Below are 22,684 nucleotides of genomic sequence, written 5' to 3'. Positions count from 1 at the left end.
AATCTTTTTCATCACTAATTGCAGAAGGGTTTGGCGGAATTATAACCATATCTTTTTCTTCAATTGGTTCCTCTTCAAAAAGTTGAGCAAGCGCTTGTTCAATTGTTAGAAAACGTTTCATTAAAAAAATTTATTAAAAATTAAATATCTAGACAAATTATTTTCGTAGTGATTTTTTTATTAGTCATCTATTATTTTGATAATTTTGATTGAATTGACAAAACAGGTGCATAATATTTTATATAAATAAAATAAAATCTTCAGAAAGGAAGAGAGGCTAAAAATAATTTTAAACTTTTGAATATTTATGAACCTAATAATTTCATATAATTTGATCGGGATAAAAAATTATAATAGGAACAATATATTATTCGATTTAATCTCAGGGGGCTAAAAATTTTTTTTTAATTATTTTCAAAAGGTCTTTTTTGGGTATAAAATTTTTTAAAAAAAATTCTTAGGGGGCTCGAGCCACCCACCCCTCCTCCCACCACCCTTAGTGACGGTAGTGGTTTTAAGTATAATATAAAAAATTATAATTCATTATGTTAAATTTCATTTGTTTGAATTTTTTAAATAATTTATACTGCTAGATGGTTAACGGTGCATATATGCACCAGTCAACTTTATGTGGTTATCTATTAAAATTTTAATTATTTAAAAATTCAAAAATGATTGATAAATATTGATATATCTATAAAGAATATATACACACTAGTTTTCATCGAAATAATTTTATAATATGCTTGTGAGATCACTTAGAAAATTTTGCATTTTAGACCTCATAAATTCGCAAAGTTTGAGGGTTTCTTAGGGACATAAAAAAATATTTTTTCATATTTTTCTTTTCCAGTTTTGAAGTACAATGTCTGAACTATATAAAAATCTTTTTTATTATTTTTTAAAATAAAAACTACTATGTTAAAATAAGGTATATAGGAGGTGGTGCATATATGCACCGTTAACCAGTAACGGGTTAACTTATTATTTTCCTTTTCACAATATCCCAGTCATTTCCGGTATAGGTCGAGATCCAGCCTTTGATGTGGACCAAAATTGATGGACTCTGGACCAAGGTCCTAAAAAATACAAACTCGTCAGTAAATTCGAGTTCGTTCTTAAGATGATAGGACCGTACTGCTGACCTTATTATATTATTCATTAACCCCCTCCCCCACCTCCATCTTTATATTATCTTACTTATTATTTTTTTAAATTTCTATTTATTTCTTCCCTTTCTATCCACCTTATTACTCTCTTAACATGCGACTTACCTAAGCTCGTGATTGGGGTCCAAGGACGAAGATTCTTCTTGGTTAGGTATACTGTTGGATTGCCTGACGTATTTTGAAGACGAGGTTAGTAAATGAGTACTCGTTTGGGCTGAAAGGGCTGTAATAAAAACGTGTTTAAAGGCTGTATATTATTGATAAGATATTTTTTAAATATTAACTTTTTAAAAGGCTGATAAAATAATATTAAGTTGATTACTATGTTAAATTTAACTTTATTATAAAAATGAATAAACAGGCAGATACATCTACCTAATTCAAAGTCTGGGTAAGAAAATAAGAAAAAAACATTAGAAATTTAATGATTTTCATTACTTTGAGGCGTTGAAGAGGAATTGTTGAGAATCTTCAAAATTTAGCCATGAATTTTGTATTTTTATGAAACATAAAAAAATTTGACATTTTACGATGCTTAAAATATGATAATGGTCGTCATGTCAACCAGGACCAGTTTGGACCACTTTATTGTCAGAAAAAGAAATCAAGAAAGTTATCGGCTGCATTCAGATCGAGTTTGAAAATCAAATGAAATCTAGTTGTGCTGATTGTGGCACATAAAATAATGGGGATTCCATTTGGGTTCTAAAAACCACCCAAATGCCGCCCATTTTTTGCATTTTTTTGAAATATTAAGCGGCCTGAAGTGGTCGTGGTTGACCTTCACTAGATCAGTAAATAGCAAAATAAGCTTATCAAATTTTGGAAGCTCGAACGCGAGGCCCTGAGGTTTAACACGTGCCTGGAAGATACCAACTTTATATAAAACCACTAAAAGGCTAAATGCGAGAAACCTGTAACTCGGGAAATATATATCTTTTCTCCCTTCCATACTTTATCTCTTTAAAAAAGATGTATTTGATGATACACCCATCCACATTAAAAATACTAATTTTATTCATCAAAAATGAAACTTCTAAAGAAATTAAAGATAACATCATTTGTTAGTTACTTACATTCGTATTGTCGATGGGCTGGCTGTTTTCTTTGCCTAATATAAATAAATTAAACAGGGTTTGTTTTGAATTTTAAAAACAAATTATATATATATTTTAAAAAAATTTAAACATTTTTGTTTGACATAGAGGTGTGAATCAATATATCGATCGTTCTGTAAATTTATATAAAAGAACCATATATTAAAGTAACATATATTCTTCCTTCCCTATAACTTTGTTTTATTAAATATGTTAGCGTCAATATTATTTTTTGAGCGCGTTTTTTTAAATTTAAAAATCGGATTTTAACGGACATATATTTTATCAAACCTATCTTATGAATTGTATACAATTTTGCTCTGAACTTTATGGGTCATTTATAATTTATATAAAAAATCTAATATAAATTATATTAAGTTTAAAGGTTCATGGAAAATTTGTCCGAAATTGACTGGGTGGGTATTCCAAACATGATGGAATACATTTCCGGTAAAATCAGATTTTTTAATTTTTAAAAACGCTAAAAAAAAATGATTTAAAGTTGCAAAAATAACACATTGATGCGTATGAATTAAATAAGATTTATATCAATAGATTTAAGGGAATATTTAATTATAATTATTACATTTGATAAATTTGTTATATATATATCTTATCAATAATAATAAGTAAATAAATTTTTTACAGAATTTATGTAAATTTTATGTTAAAGGAATTTGGGAAAAATTTTTAAGCTTTAAAACAATCATATATAAGTTGAATTTTTAATTATTTAAACTAATTAATAATGAACAAACTTTGAATGCCAGGAAGGGCTGGAAAATCTTCGTTATGTATTTGAAATTCATGTTGCTGGTGTTGCATATCGCTATTTTGCTTCCCCATACCCACTTTTAAAATTATATTATTTTTAGAAAAAACACAATATAATAAAGCTATATTAAAATAATATTTTTCAAAAGTGCACATAAAAGACAAATATAAACATTTTCAAAAAACATATCAGGGGGGGGGGGCTAAAAGAGGCCCTCAACGACGATTTGAGTTGATTGTAACATTTTTAAAAAGGATCCATGATCTCAATAAATTTGAGAAATTTTAAAATAATATCCTGGGTGGGGGGCTAGAGACCGATTGATATAAGTGAAAATCTGAAAAGTAGATACTCTCTCATTTTTGACCTTTTGGATTGATGAATCGGTTTAAAAAAATATTTTATTGAGTCATTTGAAATTTAGAATTATTAAAAAGAGACATGCAAAGTGGGAACTGATAGTTTCTAAATAATTTGCAATCTCTTATAAGAATTTTTTTCCCAATAATTATATTTGGCAATAACTCGTTTCCATTTCAACCAGGGGTTCGAACCTAACCCGAAGATAACAGGGCTTTTGGGAAAATTTTTTAACCCGAACCAAAACTGAACCCCGTTTATAAAATTTTCAAAACCTCGAAACGAACCCGGGAATTTTATTTGAACCCGGGTTCTGTGTATTGTTTAAATTAATATAAGATATTTGTTTTGTTAAATATAAATATTAATAATTTACTTGACATTTTATAATATTTCAAATTTCCAATTAAGTGAAGTGTTAATAAATTTTAAACAACTTAATTCATTTGCTCCATTTTTAAATTTATTCTCAAAGATTCCTATTAGATTGTTAATAAATTTTAAAGAATTAAATTTATTTAAGCCAATTATTTTTAATTTTTAATATTCTCAAAGATTATTAATTAAAGGAAAATGAAAGTGAACAAGTCAAAGTAAAAATGATTATATTGGATTATTGTTAATTTAAAGAAATACGTCTAAATAAAAAATTTTAAATTTATACATGACTCACGTATAAATAAAATAAAATATTAATTTTTTTATACCAAATTTATGTCTAGTTTTTTAATTATGATTTAAATATAGAATATTTTTTTTATCCATTCAAAAATTCTTAAACCAGAGCTGAATCCGGATGGAAACTCGGGTTAAAAAATATTTCCCTGAACCAAACCCGGGCAAAAATTTTGCCGGGTTCGCATTCCTGGTTTAACATTAAATAAATTTGAGGTGTCTTTAACAATAATTGATATTTCTAGCAACATTATATTACACAATAAAACTAGTTTTAGGTAATGTGTCCCTCTTCAAAATATATGAAAGCGGGAGGAAGATAATTAATAAGATAAAAATAATAATCCATGTGCCCGTATTCGTAAAAAAAAATGAAAGTAGAGGATGGTAAAAAATAATTTAGCAATTCATTTCCATATTTTTTCATTGGTCTTTTATATAAATGAAACGGGCACTAAAAATATTATAAAATTCATGTTTTATAACGATTATAAAAAAAAAATTTTTTAAAAAAAGGATTAATTTGTTTTTATACTGATGGATAAAAATTTTTTTAAAAAAATATATAGTAATATAGGTATTTTTATTTTAAGGCTAAAGAATATAAAAAAGTTAAGTGTTAATAATTTTTGTAAAATGAATTATAAATTTAAGATACGGGTGTTCAATTTTGGTAAAAGTAATAAGACTTAATCGGTTTTTATTACAAATTAAAAATAGTTATAAATAAACAGTAAAATGGGGTTTTATTACATATTAAAACGAGTTTTCTTTTGGCGTCTTAATATTATATTTCCTATTTTAACCATAAAAATATCTATTAAAACAAAGCATTAATCCAAAAAAAATTATAAAAGATATTTAATCCATATGGCTGGCTTAAATCGACGTTTGATAAGCTTTGTAAATCAAGGAATTATTTTCAACATATTTATATTGATACATATCTTATGACCTATTCAAGGCTTTTGTCCTGTGTGAAAAAGACTGAATAACTAAAACCGTTGCTCATTTTCCCAACGCAAATCCTTTATACCCGATAAAATGGCAATTTTATAATAAAAAAACCCTATTTACCATGATACTGATAACTAGTGTTGTTAAATGGCTCATTTTGAGCCGATTTTTAAAACGGCTATATCAATATTTTAACCGAAAAATATTGCCTAAGCCTGGAGATTTCGATTATATATACTGACCTGTTCCTTCATGAGCAAAATCTTCAGGCTTGCGTAATATTTTCTGATGAATATTGAGTTAGCCGTTAATCGCTCAACAACACTACTGATAACCTAGAATAGAAAAAGATCCTATTAAAAAATATACCTTCAAAGATTGAAGCAATCAACAATCTGTTTTCGAGATAACAATACAATTTCCTTATCTATCTACAAAACCGTTAAACTAAATAATTTAACTCTTTTGGACTCACGCTTATCTCATTCCTCAATCTTGAGCCAACATTTTTTGACATCCTAAGCTCAGTTCAGTTCGTAAATATTCTCCCGTTTATATCAAGGCCTCCATATAATACTTATATGTTTAAAATATTGCATCTCCATACATCCTCTTTTTATTGGAAAAATTCTTTTAAAATCTCAATTTAGCTCCATTAAGAATTTAGCCCAACTTCCTAATAAAATGAATGGCACTGACTCATTATTTCCTCTCTTCCCAACTATTAAACAATTCGTTAATATCTACTAAAATTGCTGGATAAGGTACATTTAGAAGGATACAGTTTTTCCTGAAATAATAATTCACAAAAACATTTATCAAAAAAACCCTATTCCATTTTAACTGCATTTTTAATAAAAATAAGACGAGTTCTTGGAAGCCTTGCCTGTAAAAACTTAGGTAACCTCTTAATTAATCAACAACTAAGAGTTATTCTAGGCCATAGAATTGGCTGCGACATAGTTCAACATCGTACTGAATTGCAATTTACCAATTAATGCTAAGGGCAGACGTGAGTTAAATTGTATTAAAATCAAGACTGTCAATAGCGCCATTCATCAATAAATAAACTTCAGCCTAGTCCTAAAAAGATTCGGGTCTAAGACTTGATGGCCCTAAAATTATTCCACGATAATGGATAAATCTTTTATCTATAATTATATTCGCGTTATCACTTTCCTCACACAAATGTTAATAGTGACACACTTACTCTAGCAAAAACAAAAAAAATCTTAATCTAAACATTGTCTACTCTCTTTAACCCCAGTTAGCAGAAATTCGCTGCAAATTATATAAATCAATTTAAAAAAACATCATATTTTATCAATTTCACCATGGGGGTAAGGCAAAAAATACAAATAAAATATTTTAAATACAATTACTGCTTCCTTTAGAGACTCAAATATATTTTTATAGGGGCCTTCCCACTCCCGCGCAATTTTATACCTTATCTCCTGGTAGATTTTTAAAATTTAAAATTATATCTTGTTTTTATATCTTATATTTGTTTCACAATTGAAAAAAATAACACAATATCTGTAAAACATAAAAATAATAAAATTGATTACAAAAATCTTTTAAATATTTTAATAAAAACTCTAAAAAAATTATCATAAGTTAAAATGTGAGTTTTTGCCTTCAGATAACGTTATAATATAAAAATCATTCAATAAAAATGCATGAAAGTTAGCAGAAATTTAATCGTAAAATAGGATACTGAAAAACCTAGTCAAAATATCTATGTTTATTTGTAATAACAATTTACAACAGAGGGGAGGGGGAGGTTGCTCCTACAAAACCACTCAAGGGTTAAATGATTAGATGAACCCAATAGCAAATCAGCTGATTATAGTGTTTTTTTGATGGGTTACGAGGTCAAAGATGATCAGAAAATATTACAATCTCATTTGCTTTGCATCCCTAGAGAATCTAAAAATAATGTTAAGTTAATTACAGTTATTGGTTCCGGAGAGAACATTCCCGGTGAGGAAAGAGTTGAAATTCAATCCGGCAGAGTCCTGGTTGTGCCTCAAGGAGGGAAACTCCGAGGGATCTAAGGGAGGGTGATTCGAGCTGGAATTGTAATGGAAGGCGTCTGGAGAAAGGGGTATGTTGTAAAAAAAAAACTTAATTATGTTAAACCTTACGCTTCGAAATATATATGAAAGGCTATATTTTTTCTAACTACAAATTTTAAAAAATATTAAAATCAAACATATATATATATATGTACCATTTCCTGATATTTTGTGGAAAAAAAATAGTCAAAAAATATTGTTATAATCATAACTCTATTTATTTAGGCTGTGTCCAAAATAACAAAAAAAAATTAAATCCGCAAACTTTCGTGTCCAAAATATAATTCTAGAAAATTTTAAAAATTTAACGTACGATTTTCAGTACAGTAAAATTTCTAAAAGTTTCGAAACTTATGAGATTTAAAATAGCTTTTGGGCACTGCCTTAACAAAAAAAAATAATTTTAAAGAAAATTGATTACCGTTGAAATTCTTCGAATATTTGGAACCACCACCAAAGTAGCTATATTAGTTTATGTTTTAAATTTTTTAAAAAAAAATGAATTAAAATCGATGGTAATTTTGTTTTTATAACAAGTTACATTTTCCTTCATTTCAATTTAAACTAATTATTTAATACCTAAATATTGCAACCCTCACCCTTACAACAAACATGCCAGTTATGAAATTCTCAGATCCCAATCAAAATAATCCGGCCACCCTACTTTCAACGCCGATAGTAAAACAATTTTCTTGCCTTTTGGAGGGCACGGATATATGCGTATATGTTTTGGATAATTACCAAAAACTATTGGCGCATCTTCTAATGTGCCAATTATTTCAATCCACTAAATTTATAATAGCCAAAGTTAACTACATACAAAAATTTCTCAGTAGTATTAAATAAATTCCTGGAATTTCATCTTGAAATCGAAATATTTCTCTTTCCAAATGTAAAAACCCATATTTGTTAAACCCCACCCAGTTTTATACCCTCTAAAACAATAAGGTAGAACTAAAACATCATTAAACCAAGCAATATATAGCATATGGAGACCTATCAAAGTACCGTCCAAAACCAGACGTGAAATATTACCACCTTGTATATTAGATATCAGAAGATGAAACGAAACCCACAGGTCAGCAATGGGCGCTATCTAATCTAGCGGTTTGAAGATACATTCGACTAGTGTTGTTAAACGGCTCGTTTTGAGCTGATTTTTAAAATCGGCTGACTCAATTCATTATTTTCGCCAGAAAAATATTGCTTAAGCCTCGAGATTTTGCTAATATATGTCTAGACCTTTGTTCCTTCTATGAACAGAATCTTCCGACTTACTCATATTTTTCTTGATAAAATATTGTGTTAGCCGTTTTTAAAAATCGGCTCAAAACGAGCCGTTTAACAACAATACATTCGACTCATTGATAGATGAGAAAAAGTTTTTGGTAAACCCTTACATATATTAAGCCAATTTTTCTCGGCCGAAGTCGATTAGAGAAAAATAAAATATTTATTTTCGAAAATCGAGTCACCTCTGAAAAAGAAGAGATTTTTGAAGGAAGGCGGAAAAATTAAGCCATGCTCTAAATCCGGCCCAACGTAAAAAAATTTAAAATTAAGAAGCCCGAGCGAATGTCAGTTGATGTCTGGACAGATCGCGCAGGATTCAATGACATTATAATACTACCCTAACGACTTATTTATTCAAACGCGATTCAATAAGACACGACATTTTGGTTTCCCCATATATAAAATTTACATTAACATTTTATGAAAATTAAAGAAAAAATTCAAGGTTACATTTATTTATATATAAATGAATTATCTTGGAAGGGTGGCACCGGCTGATTTGTATTCAACCACGCTTGAAAAAGCATTTTAATGAATCAGACTCAGTCTAGATAAATAAAATTCATTCATCGGGTTTCTACTTATTCATTTCGCCTAAAAAATTACGCCGATTCTCTGTATCACAAAAAGTGTTATTAAACGGCTCGCTTTGAGCCGATTTTCAAAATATCCAGAAAAAAAATATTACACCAGCCTTAAGATTTCGCTCAGAGATGGCACAAGGATTTTGACACGCATTAGTGAAATCTCTATTTTTTTGGCTAAAATATTGAATTAATCTTTTTTTAAAATTCGGCCCAAATCGAGCCATTTGAACAGCACAATAAAGGATAACTCCTCAAATTAAACAAATTTTTATAAAAAAAATGATTATATAAAATTACTCTATTTATATATTTGTTTCTTTTATTCGTTTATAAACAAAATTTTCTAAGGAAATACGTCATCCATGACATCAAAATACGGTTTGTTTAGTAGAGGGAGGGGGGATTACATTTAAAATTCTTTTTAAAAACCCAGGCTAAACCAAATTTTTTTTTAATCACTTTTTTGGACGAAGCTGATAACAAAAACAATATATTATTATTTATGAAACTTATTTTTTATGAAAAAAAGGAGAGATTTTCTAATTAATCATTTTTATAATTAATTTATGAAATTATTTATATAAAAGTAAAAATTAAATTTAAAAGGTAAAAAAAAATACAAAAAATTAACAACATCCATTTTACTTTCCTATTGATTTATTTACAAATTTGTTTTAAAAAAAATTTTTTTAAATCAATTTATGGGTTTAAATGTAGGCTTAAAATATTTATAATTTAAGATGGTTTCATTCGATGATCATTTTAGCTCTGAAAGTATCGATGACGTGAGCGTGGGAATCTCTGAATATACATTAACCAGTCGAAAAAAAATCATATAATGAATTATTTAACACCCATTTTGGCTCCTCATATTTTCGATTTCTTTTTGGGAAAACAATTCATAAAATCAGGCCAAATTTTATACGACGAGTTTTATTTTTAACAATCGGGTTAGGATTGAAAATAATCCGGGGCAAGATGGATCAACATTTATTTTTATTTAACTTTTTCAATATAGTTGAGTAATTTCTATATTTTTAGCCAACTCCTCATTCACAGTTAGCGCAAATTCTCGACGAAGAAAAAAAAAAATATAGCATATTTTGTATATTCGAGCTAACTGAGGATGAGGGCATTTTTTCATAAATATAGCAGCTCAAATTCTAAAAAACTAATATAAATTAAAACGCTTAATGGGTTAACGGATTTTCTCCGGCACAATTCGCTGACATTTAGCTATTACCCAACTATACCATCCAGGTCTCCAATAAGTATTTTAAGGAATCGCTGGTTATATTAACAAATCCTTTAAGCTACTCGATTTGATTGTTTCTTAATTTATTGTTTGTATGGAATAACTTACATTAAGGGACCATTTAGTCTCAATTTATTTTATGAATCTGCGTATCGATTATTATTTTCAAAAAACTTAATGACGAGGAGGTGATTAACAATAATTTGACCGCAATAGTGACGTTAAAAAATTAACATTTTTACTTTTTGAAAAATATCTATCTCAATAAAACTCTCTACTAACAAGTATAAGGACGTCGCTAAACAATTCTAAATTTTAAACGTATATTTGGGATTTTTTTATTATTAGCTTATAAAATTCAGCATATTCTTAGAAAAGTTTGAAATAATTAAAGTACGATATCACTATTTTCAAGAATAACATTAATAATAGTAATTTAAAGATAGCCGCGCGTTTCATTTTGTTAAATAGGATGGAGATAAGCAGATTTTTATTAATAATATGAGGTGGGGGGGGGGGGATCTTAAATGTATGAATTTTGGTAGAATTATTGAATGTACTTGAAAGCGTTACCGAAACCGGTGTTATTCGTGAAACCTGACCCAGCGTTGCCGCACGTCGCGATGCCGCTATAATTGTAACCGTAACTGTTGCCCGGATAGGTCATATTATTGTTGTTGTAATTGGTAAAATTTAAATTGTTGATACTGGTGGAATTGGAAAAATTCGATTTGTACTGCGCCGGTTTGTTAGCGGAGATGAGAGACGAAAGGTTATTGCTATTATTACTCAAGGAGTTGAAGGAAGCCCTGTTGGTAAGAGTCGAGGCTTGGGACATGAGGGGGCCGGTAGAGGAGAAATTGTAGGAAAAAAGATTAGATGAATGCTGACTTTGCGATCTTGATACACGTAAATCAAATAAACATTATATTTTTTTTAAAAAATTATTCATCTTATCGGTTAAGGAAGCATAACGCGCAAACAGGACGAATTTAGTCAACATTTGTGCGCGCTATTTGATTTAAGCAACCAATTTAGCGCCATTCTACTAATGATTTCGCATTCGGTCAAAACCAATCTTGATACGAATATTGTATTATTCGTTTTTGTTGGTCGTATTACTCGATTTGAATTATTGGGAAGAATGAATTCGGTGTCTTTATAAAACACACGGCTCAATTTAAAACGGCTAACCCAATATTTTGGCAATCTATTAACAAAATCGCGAAGCTCGCGTAATATTATTTTGGCTAAAATCTTAATTTAAAATCGGCGAAATAGGCTTTCAACAACACTGTTTACACAAATTTAAGGTAAAAAAATAATTATATTATTTTGGTTATATTATAAATATTACAACAGAAATACGTGATACCTATCTATCCTAAATAATTTAAATCCAAATTTCAAAGTTTTTAAGCCGAATTATTATTTTTATTGTTAATTGTGGCCGAATGAATAAAAGTGAATTACTTTTAAATAAAATTTCGTTCCATACGAATATTTGTTGCACTTTTTTTCTTTTTTTATATACTTTTATCAAATTAAAAATCATTCGGCCTCTTTCATTATTCGATTCCTATAACCTTTCTGCCTTCTGAACCTATCAAAAAATATAAGGGGGACGGGACGGCTCAGGATAAATATAAAAATAAGGTTCGATCCAGAGGTTACGGTGAAAAATTTTAGGATAATTTTTTTTTTTTAAAATGAGGAAGCAATCAATGTGTACAAATGATCTTATTCGAATTTATTTATCATCGTGATAATAATTTTTATGGGTCCTCAATTGATCGACTTCGATCTATGCTAAAAAAAATCATACTATTTAGCTAGAATAAAAATAAACCCTGTTCAATTTGTGCATCGTTGAAATCAATATTTTATCTCAACTAATACAGTCGCCCATATTAAGTATTATATTTAACTTTCTGATAGTGGTTAATAGGAATTTGATGGGAATCAAAATTTTGGTCAAATTATGGAGTGCCCGAATTATCAGGAACCCAAATTAGAGTATTATCAAAAAATAATAATAATACTTATACTTCAAAAATTAAATACTTAAATAAAATGGCGAAGAATAATTAGTGTGCTCGTAATTTATATTTGATTACATAATATTAATCATAAGAGTCTGCCATGGTTCCACTTTGACTATATACCTTCGACTAAACGGCCCAAAAAAAGTAAGAAAAAAACAAAAAAAAATATGAGAAATAACTATGTCAAAATAGGGTGTCGTGATTCAAAAGCCATTTAACGAAGTATTAAAAATAAGTCGAACCAAAACGCATACCCGAAATGAATATTTTTTTTTATAAAAATATAATCTTCAATAGAACGAAATCGTAAAAAATAATATACAATCAAACTATATATAATTCATTTGATACCACTGATTAAATTTTAAAAAGTTATATAATAAAATATATTATATTTCTAAACCCGACTTAACCAGAAAAAATATTTCTCGACCCCATCCCGAAAATATAAACTAATCACAATTCGGGGCTCCAAATTTTGCAGATCATTTTTGATTTAAAGAAAGATTTCTTAAAATAATCTTCGTAGGATGACCGAGTTTCCATTTCTTCCATTATGGATTGCTCTGGGCTCCAGTATATCTAAATTTGTTTCTTCCGCCCAATTTTTATTTAGAATATGAATGAATGATTTCTAAATTTATAGATGGATACAGAATCCGATTACTAAGCAATACCTCAAGATCCCCATTCCTCAGATTCTTGTTCCGCGCAGTTATTTATTGCTCCAATTTCAGGTGTTAAGTTTTTAATCTTTATAAAACTTTGTAAACGTTCCTAGACATTTTATATATGAACATGAAAAATCTCGATAAACCGTAAATTGAATGAGAAATATTATTCGAATATTGTTGATGTCACATGATCATAAGGTATTCGTGATCGATATTTCGAATACGAATAATACATTATTCGATTCAAACATTTTAATATTTGCTTTATCGAATAAATGAAACCAAAAACAAAGACAAATTATTATCATAAAATAAACGAATACAACTACATTTATAAATAGGGGAGACTACGGCTCGGCGCAATTTTTGTCAAAAATCATCATAGCTCCGAAAATAATTATCGTATAAGATCTTGCAAAATACCAATCGATACCTTAAATACTTACCTATAAATATGTACTGATATATTTTTTAAATATTCATTAATTTTTTCTCCAGAAAAGGTTTAGTAAAAGTGATTTTTTGAACCTAACTGCCCCAAACCCGTGGAGTCAGATCATTGATGAGGCTAGTCGAATCAACCGGTTTATCTGGCATCCTAAGAGACACAAAAAAAATTTCTTCAGATTTTCATATATGCTTTTAATAATATTATTTACTATTATAACAAATAAAATAGCAATCTTTTTTGGCACAGGACCCATGAGCCCAAGCTTCAAAATTATGAAAATTTTTCTGTTTAGGGGAGACCAGGGCTAGTAGGCGCAAGGGGTTTGTCGGTTTAGTAGATTTTATTTTAAAACCAGTGAAATTTTGTTCTAAAATAGAATTCTATGATATCCATATTTGGCGAAGAAAATAATTTATATTATTTAGCTATTTTAATTTTTTAACGTGAAAATTACAAAATTTCCACTTTACATTATTAGGTTGTATTAAAAAATTAAATGTTTACACATGACAAAATGGACAATATATGAAAGTTAAAACTTTGTTTTAATATTTAGCAAAGTATCAGATTTATATGTAAGGCTTAAAAATGTGTTAAAACTCTGTTTTAATATTTAACAAAGTATCAGATTTATATGTAAGGCTTAAATATGTGTTAAAATCATATTAGTAATATTATCATCATTAGGATTAGTAGAATTGAGGCTTGTCGGCACAATCAATCAATTAATTTTTATAATATTATTATGGTACTCAAATTTATAAAAATTCCAAATTTTAAAATTTTTACCATAAAGGATTATGAACAAAATTGTATGAAAATCAGAGACCTGCAGGCCCGGCCCTAAACCCGGCCCGGGCAAGGCCGGGCCGTATTTTAAATTTTTTAAATATATCCGGGCCGGGCCGTGCCTAAAAAAAATTTTTTTTAACATATCCGAGCCAGGCTGGGCCTAAAAATTTTTTTTTTAAATATATCCGGGCCGGGCTTAAGATTGTTAAACCCGGGCCGGGCCTTAATATTTTTTATAAAAATTTTTACATTATGAGTTAATAGTTATAAGGGGTCATTCCATGTCAAATCAATCACTTTTCGGCCGACCCCTTTCGATTTCGATGAAAAATCGTAGGCTGGTTATATATGTTCCCATTAGATTATAAACAAAATTTTAGCGCATTAGCAATTATATTAGCGGAGATATTCGGGGTTAAAGGTCTAAAAAACATCTTTTTTTGCTTTTTACTGATGTTAAATAACTAGTTTTAAATTTAAAACTAAATATGATCAAATATTGAATCTAATATCAATAGCTAAGTTAATAATTGATGATTATGGCGAAAACATCAAAATTAATTTTTGATAAAATATGGGTCATCTTATGGTCAGTTGAAAACTTGAAATTAATATTTCGAAATGTATATGATCTCCGATTTTTAATTTTTTTAAGAAATATTATCCGTTTACTATTTTTTTAATAATTTCTTCAACAATTAGCATGGCTGGATATTTATTTAAAAAAATATTGCGATTTTTATACTTTAAAAAAATAGATGGCGCTATATATAATAGTTTTAATATGTTAAAATTCATTTTTTTAATGATTAAAAATATTTTAATGTATATATATCATACTAAATCGATTACAATGTCTATTATATATATTTATTTGTAATTCAGATCATAAATTTTTAAAATCTTCACAAATTTAGCCTAATTATGATAGTTTATAAATTAATTTAATCTTACTTCATCTAAAGTAATACAAAGCCTGGCTAGCTTGTGAGATTTCTTCAGGAGATAATATATATGTTTGACTGGTGGGAGTAGAAGGATTGACCAGTGAGAGAATATGAGATTTAGGCAACACTAAAATATCATCTTTCAGAGGAAATTAAAATGAAGTTGAAGGTCCACAAGGGTGTAAAAATCTGATTACCATTTATCATCATATACACATGTTATATATCAATTAATATTTTAAAATTTAATTTTCTCATTTAAAAACGAAACTTGTTTTTTGGAATTAGAATATTATTTGGTTTTTAGTCTATTTTGATCAATGGGAATAACCCCGTGAATTTTTTGGGTCCCATGTATGGGCAGTGCAGAATTAAATCTTTTACGAAGGGCTAATTCCTCTTCGATATATTCTTGATTGGATACATATTCAAATTGAATTCCATTAATATTTTCTTTAGCATAATTATATAATTCTAATGGGGTTAGAATTTGATTTTTATTTGGCCTTTGAAGATTAGCTCTGGCAACTAATCTTTTGACAGTTCCTCCGATACCGTCACATGCATTTTTGCCGTGAGCAGTGGCAAAGAAATGCCATTCGGCAGGAATAATCGTATTTATGAAGGCATATGTACAGAAAAATTTTGCGATTCTTGTATTGAGACGCGGCTTCATCTGAAAAATATATTATTTTTTCTGGTTTATAATTAAATTTGGATAAAATAACAAAATTTATATTTTTTAATTCTTCTCCAGATTTATAATATGCTACAAATGGATGTATAGTGGCCTGCACGTTGTTCCAATGAAATCCCTGAACTTCATCTTTTAAAATGAAGGAATAATTTTCAGAATAATCTAGAATTGTTAAAAATTTCCCATCTTTTAAATTTTCTTTGGAATTCTTCAAAAATACACTTTGTGTTTAGCTATAAAGAGTGACGCAGTAAAATTTGAACTTTTTCTAATAGATATTCGATGAAATCATCAATGGACTTTATAATAGTTTCAAGATTTGCTCTATCCACCGTGATCCATTGTTTAAACGTGACATACTCTATACGATTTCTCTGAAACAATTGGTATAATTGGCATTTAAGAGATTCTATATCAGGGCATTAATCACAATTTGTTAAATAACATTTTAGCTGAGATGGATTACAAATAATTTACGCCAAAAGATAGTTATAAGAATTTATACAGTAATCTTCTCCTGCTGTAATTTCAGCTATTACATTTGTCATTAATATCACATTCTGATGAATGGAGCAGACTAGCTCCAACTAAAATACAGTTTTTTGGGCTAAGTTCGGCAAATTTGGAAAATCCAATTAATGTATTTGGGTATTCTTCCTTAAACATCTTGAATATTTATCTAAGCTTATTTAATATAAGTCTTTGGACTAATTCTTTCTCGCCTTTAACAGATACACAATCTTTTATTCCAGGCATGAGTCGGCTTATTTCATCAGAACTATAATTTTGTTTATTTTTATTGCTTAAAAAATTTTTCAAAATCTTCGAAATTTTCTTCATCTCTGGTTATTTTAATAATTTAAGATAATGACAATTTCATAACATTCTTGATCTTGATGGGTATATGACTTAGTCTAAGGGGGGGGGGGGGGGGAGGTTAGGGGTAGGCCTGGTAATTAATGTGATTTTCGATTTTTCCCTTAATAATTTTCCTGCACTCCTTTAATTCTGCTTTTTTGTTCGTTAGTCGGATTTTTTAATTATTTTTAATTTACATTGAAATATTAAAAAAATTATTAAAATTTTTTATCCTGTGAATATCTCAGGGGAATAAGGTTTACAAAGTTATATAATCGAATTTTATAATATATTATACATTAAAATATTTTTAATCAATAAAAAAAATGAATTTTAACATATTAAAACTATTATATATAGCGTCATCTATTTTTTTTAAAGTATAATAATCACAATATTTTTTTAAATAAATATCCAGCCATGCTAATTGTTGGAAATTATTAAAAATTAAGTAAACGGATAATATTTCTTAAAAAAATTAAAAATAGGAGATCATATACATTTCTAAATATTAATTTCAAGTTTTCAACTGACCATAAGATGACCCAAATTTTATCAAAAATTAATTTTGATGTTTTAGCCATAATTATCAATTATTAACTTAGCTATTGATATTAAATTCAATATTTGATCGTATTTAGTTTTAAATTAAAAACTAATTATTTGACATCAGTAAAAAGCAAAAAAAGATGTTTTTTGGACCTTTAACCCCGATTATCTCCGCTAATATAGTTGCCAATGCGCTAAAATTTTGTTTATAATCTAATGGGAACATATATAACCAGTCTACAACTTTTTATCAAAATTAAAAGAGGTCGGCCGAAAATCTTGATTTTTTTGCTCATTATTATATTATAGTTATGATTAATATAATATTGGGTGATGGTTAACACTACCTAACAACCCACAGATCGATCTAATTATTAATTTCCTGCAAATTTATTCAAAGTATTAATATATTTTTTTATAATTCATATCTAAATTTTTACAACATATTTTACCAAAACAATCAAATAAAGGAATATCTTAAATAAGCCCCAATATTCAAGTATTATTAATATATTTTTTTATAATTCATATCTAAATTTTTAGAATATATTTTACCAAAACAATCAAATAAAGGATTATCACTTCTTAAAGTTTGTAATTGATTTTACTTAATATAAAGCATTTTTTAATTGAAAAATTTGTTTTGCACAAGTATCATTTTATTTCTCTTTTTCTCTGTCCCAAATTCAAGCAATTACGTATGTAGTCAGGGACAGATCGCAAAATGACGGAAAACTATATAAAAGATTATATTAAATTACAAGAGGCTCAGGAAGTAAATGAAATACTATCGACCAGTCAAATTACGACTGTTGTTAAACAAACTGAATCGTTTTATGACAAATGGGGCGATGGTAATTCTGGTAATATGTCAATACCCGATGATGAATATTATAATTACATAAATAATAGATAAAACATTTAAGGTTGATAATTTGTTAGAGTGGTGGGCGGCTCATCAAAGCGAATTTCCAATTTTAGCAAAATTGGCAATTCCTGCTTTAAGTGCAAGATGTGAGCGGAATTTTTCCACTACTGGGAGAATTCTTGAAGAAAGAAGAAGTAATCTTCAACCTGAAAAGGTAGATATGCTTCTCTTTCTTCATGATAATTTGTGAATTTTTAATATCTTTCTTAAGTATAGGGTTTCGTCAATCATGCTGGTTTTTTACTTTGCAAACTGTCAAATATTTATTGCATTTATTATATTTACCTTGAGTCATTAAAGTTTTTAATCCAACATTTTTCATTATTTTTTTTTACAATATTATATAATACAATTATCTTCTTTTGTTAAAAATTTATATTATAAAATCAATTATATTAATATTGTGCAATTAGATTATATTTTCAAAATACTATTTATTATACATGCATTTTTTTAAATAGCGATTTATTTTTATTTTATAAATTAAATAGTAAATTAAATACAATATATTATATTCTCAAAATATTTTCCATTTTTATAAATTAAATATTAGTTTTATTTTTTTTAAATGTAATATAAAATATAGTATATGACAAATATTATTACCATTTTTATGAATATTAGTTTTATTTTTATAAATGCAATATAAAATATAGTATATGCTCAAAATATCCATTTTTATAAATAACAGTTTTATAATTTTTATAAAAATTTTTTAAAAAATATCCGGGCCGGGCCTTAAATTTTTAAATCCGGGCCGGGCCATAAAAAATTTTTTTAAAAAATATCCGGGCCGGGCCTTAAATTTTTAAATCCGGGCCGGGCCATAAAAAATTTTTTTAAAAAATATCCGGGCCGGGCCTTAAATTTTTAAATCCGGGCCGGGCCATAAAAAATTTTTTTAAAAAATATCCGGGCCGGGCCTTAAATTTTTAAATCCGGGCCGGGCCATAAAAATTTTTTTTAAAAAATATCCGGGCCGGCCTAAAAAATTTAAAACCGGGCCGGGCAGGGCCGTGCAAATGGTACCTCTACAGGTCTCTGATGAAAATAATATGTCATCAAGAAAAGTAACATCTATTACAGGTTAAAATATAATATTTTATAAATTTAATATATAAAATAATTATTATATAAATTTATCAATGTAATTTTTCATAATATATTTCAATTTTAATAAAATATCAGAAATATCTTGCAAACTAAAATCTTCATATATATATATATAATGTGATTGACATATTATTTGATTAAATTCAAATTATAATAATATTTACAATCAGATATGAACATTTATTTACCATATATAAATATTAGCCTGATAATAAGATCCAATTTATATTTAAATAGAGAATTAGATAAATTTTGAGTGAATTTATTATTTATTTTATCAGGTATACCTACTACAAACTTTTTAAGACATTATAAAAAATATAAAATGGCTGGGACTATGCCCAAGATAGGTCAAGACAATAAACAAAAAATATTTAATGATGAGGAGGAAAATAAAATGGTTGAATCTAATTTCATGAAGTAGGTTTTCTGTTAAAAAGGTATTAAAAAATTATAGCTGCGATTTCTACCTCTCCCCATTCAAAAAGCAGCTATTATTAAAACAAGAAAATAAAAAAAAACACATTGTTTAAATATTAATAAAATTTTGTATTATTTGTAAACAGGACTATAAAATTTCCATAATTTTGAAGATTGGTTTCAATGCAGAGTATGTAAAGGTTGGGTACATGGGTCCTGTGCCAAAAAAATTGCTATTTTATTTGTTATAATTGTAAATAAAATATTATATAAATAAAGTATATAGGAAAATATGAAGAAAATTTTTTTGTGTATCATAGGAAGCCTAATAAACTATTTAATTCGACTAACCCCATCGATGATTCGACTAACCACGGGTTTGGGGCTATTAAATTCAAAAAATCACTTTTACTAAACCTTGGAAAAAAAATTATTAAATATTTAAAAAATATAACAGTGTTATATTTATAGGCAAGTATTTAAAGTATAGATTGGTATTTTGCAAGATCTTATAAGATCATTATTTTAGGAGCTATGATGAATTTGACAAAAATTGCGCCCACCAGCCCTCGTCTCCCATACATATAATGCAAACATCTTTTATTAATCGCGTTTTTTTATCATGTTTGAAATATTTACCCTATGAATTTCAGATAATTTAGCCATGTTTTGAGCTTAATATAATATATATTAGTTTTTTTATATGGATTTTTCATACAATTCATAAGATAGGTATTCTAAGCATGCTGGAATACATTTCCGGTAAAATCAAATTTTTAAATTTAAAATAACGCGCTTAAATATTATTTAAAGTTGAAAAAAATAACCACATTGCCGCTAACATATATATAAAAAATGAATAGTTATGAACGTTTCAATATAAGAAAAGGTTTTTTTTTCTAAGTTTGATTTAAAAGAATATTATCATGTGTAGAGTTTGAAAAAAATCTTTTGGAAATTCCTTTTTTTTGTGATTTTATCTCGAAAGATTTTTGCACGAAAATAATTTTAAACTTTTATTTATTTTTAAAAAAAAATATTAAAAAATAACATAAATCAATTATAAAACTTATATTAAAATTAAATATTTTAAAAAAAAAATAAGTTACAAAGGATTTTAGTGTTGTTAAACGCATCAATTTGAGCCGATTTTTAAAAACAGTTAACTCACTATTGTAGAGAGAAAAATATTGAATAAACCTCGAAATTTCGCCATATGACTAAAATCTTGAGGCTTGCTTAATATTTTTCTGGATAAAATAGTTCCCGTTTTTAAATGGTAGTCCAAAATTATTTTTTTTTTAAAAATCGGATTGTTTTAAAACTTTGAAATATATTTTGGACGTGTTTTTGTTTGTATATTTAAAAAAAGCTTATATTTTTTTTTTCCTATTTACGAATCGTATTTTTTTAGTATTTTGGACTTGGCCTATAAAAGATTTTTTTTTTAAGTTTTTGGCATTTTTAGGTAAAATTTGATCTAAAATCTTTCTTTTTTAAAAAAAAAATGTTAAAGATTAATACTCAAACTTTGTGCATCATACTTATAAATCAATTATACCTTAAAATAGCTTTGAACGATAAAAAAAAATTCTTTTATTGCAAGAAAATATTTGTATATTAGCGACATTTTTGAGAATAAGTAAGCAGTCGCCCTAATATTGAAAAAATTATTAGAAAAATAGTTAAGCGAGCATTAGGAAAAATTGAAAAAAAATGAAGAAGATTAAATTTTAATAACCTGAACATAAAATCACTATGTATAACAATAAAATTTCCATTCTTGGCTTTTTTTCCCTCCTAATTTTCAATTATTTGACTTAGTCATAAAATTATTCAAATTTAATAGTCAAATTAATTTAATTTTTAAATTAAAAATTAATTATTTAATAGCAACATCGATTTTTTTTACCTTAAATCCTCGTTATCGCAAAAAATATAATTTCTAACAAAATTTCGATAATCATCTAACTAGAAAAGAAAATGTAAGACGAGCTTAAAAAAAAATTTTTAAATTGAGGTATTTTGATTTGGCTGGAATGACCCCAAACTTTCCTCCTTAATACTAGTGTTGTTATAAGGCCTCAATTTGAACCTATTTTTATAAAAAAAGGCAAACTCAATATTTTAGGGAGAAAAAAATTTCCTAAGCCTTGAGATTTCTCGCTAATAGTTTTAGTTTCCCAAACCTTTGTGCCATGAGCAAAATCTTCAAATTTGCATAATATTTTCTGGATTAACATATCGAGTTAACATTTTTTAGAAATAGGCTAAAATCGAGCCGTTTAACAACACTACTTTAAATAATTAGAATAAAAATTTTTTGATAATTTCAATAAAGGGTCATACAAACCCCAAGCAGTGTCCGTGTATTCCTCGATATGATTAAAAAGGAACCATTTTTAAAGTTGTCACCTAAAAGAGATTTCAATATTATATATAGACGCTTATAAGAACTGGAGAATTGAAATCATCTAAATGGTGGGCATGGCACATAATAATGCATTATCATCATTATATTTTTTAAAATTCAGTATAGAAATTTAAATTATATATGGATATTATTATATTATATACAAAGAATAATATCATTTATCATTTAAAAAATAATATAACAATATAGGGCATCCCAATCTTAAGCCACAAAGTTTATACTTTGCTGCTTATTTATAAATTATAATTATACGAACATATAATTAGCCGAATGGAATAATATCAAACTTATCATGTGATTTTTTTTTAAAAATGGTTAATTTAATACTTAATATAAGGGTCAATCATATCTAATATTGTAATTATTATATTACAACTTTAAATTAACAAATCGTTGTGCCAATTTTTATCAGAAGGATTGAATCTTAATTGTCTATTTTAATTTAGAGATAACTTTAACACTTTACATTAGTGCTGTTAAACGGCTCGATTTCTAAAAGCGACTAACACAATATTTTAGCCAAAAATTTT

At 27.3% G+C, this 22,684-nt stretch overlaps 1 protein-coding gene across 4 annotated transcripts in view; it reads right to left on the bottom strand.

The window, feature by feature from the left end:
* LOC135926005 (regulator of gene activity-like) overlaps nucleotides 1-22,684 on the bottom strand; it is a 39,560-nt gene that overhangs the window by 10,820 nt on the left and 6,056 nt on the right. For all 4 annotated transcript variants that reach the window (XM_065461635.1, XM_065461639.1, XM_065461637.1 and 1 more), the window contains exons 7-13: nucleotides 10,807-11,145; nucleotides 7,533-7,573; nucleotides 6,988-7,128; nucleotides 3,025-3,117; nucleotides 2,246-2,280; nucleotides 1,608-1,638; nucleotides 1,275-1,392 (exon numbers count right to left, since the gene is read on the bottom strand). In XM_065461635.1, the coding sequence (XP_065317707.1) occupies nucleotides 1,275-1,392; nucleotides 1,608-1,638; nucleotides 2,246-2,280; nucleotides 3,025-3,117; nucleotides 6,988-7,128; nucleotides 7,533-7,573; nucleotides 10,807-11,145 (798 nt within the window). The remainder of the gene's footprint in view (nucleotides 1-1,274; nucleotides 1,393-1,607; nucleotides 1,639-2,245; nucleotides 2,281-3,024; nucleotides 3,118-6,987; nucleotides 7,129-7,532; nucleotides 7,574-10,806; nucleotides 11,146-22,684) is intronic.

Source organism: Gordionus sp. m RMFG-2023, chromosome 3 (assembly GCF_954871325.1).
Source record: "Gordionus sp. m RMFG-2023 chromosome 3, tfGorSpeb1-WG-v2, whole genome shotgun sequence".
NCBI lineage: Eukaryota > Metazoa > Nematomorpha > Gordioida > Chordodea > Parachordodidae > Gordionus > Gordionus sp. m RMFG-2023.
The sequence above is the reverse complement of the archived record's forward strand: the minus strand, read 5'-3'. Positions and strand labels throughout refer to the sequence as shown.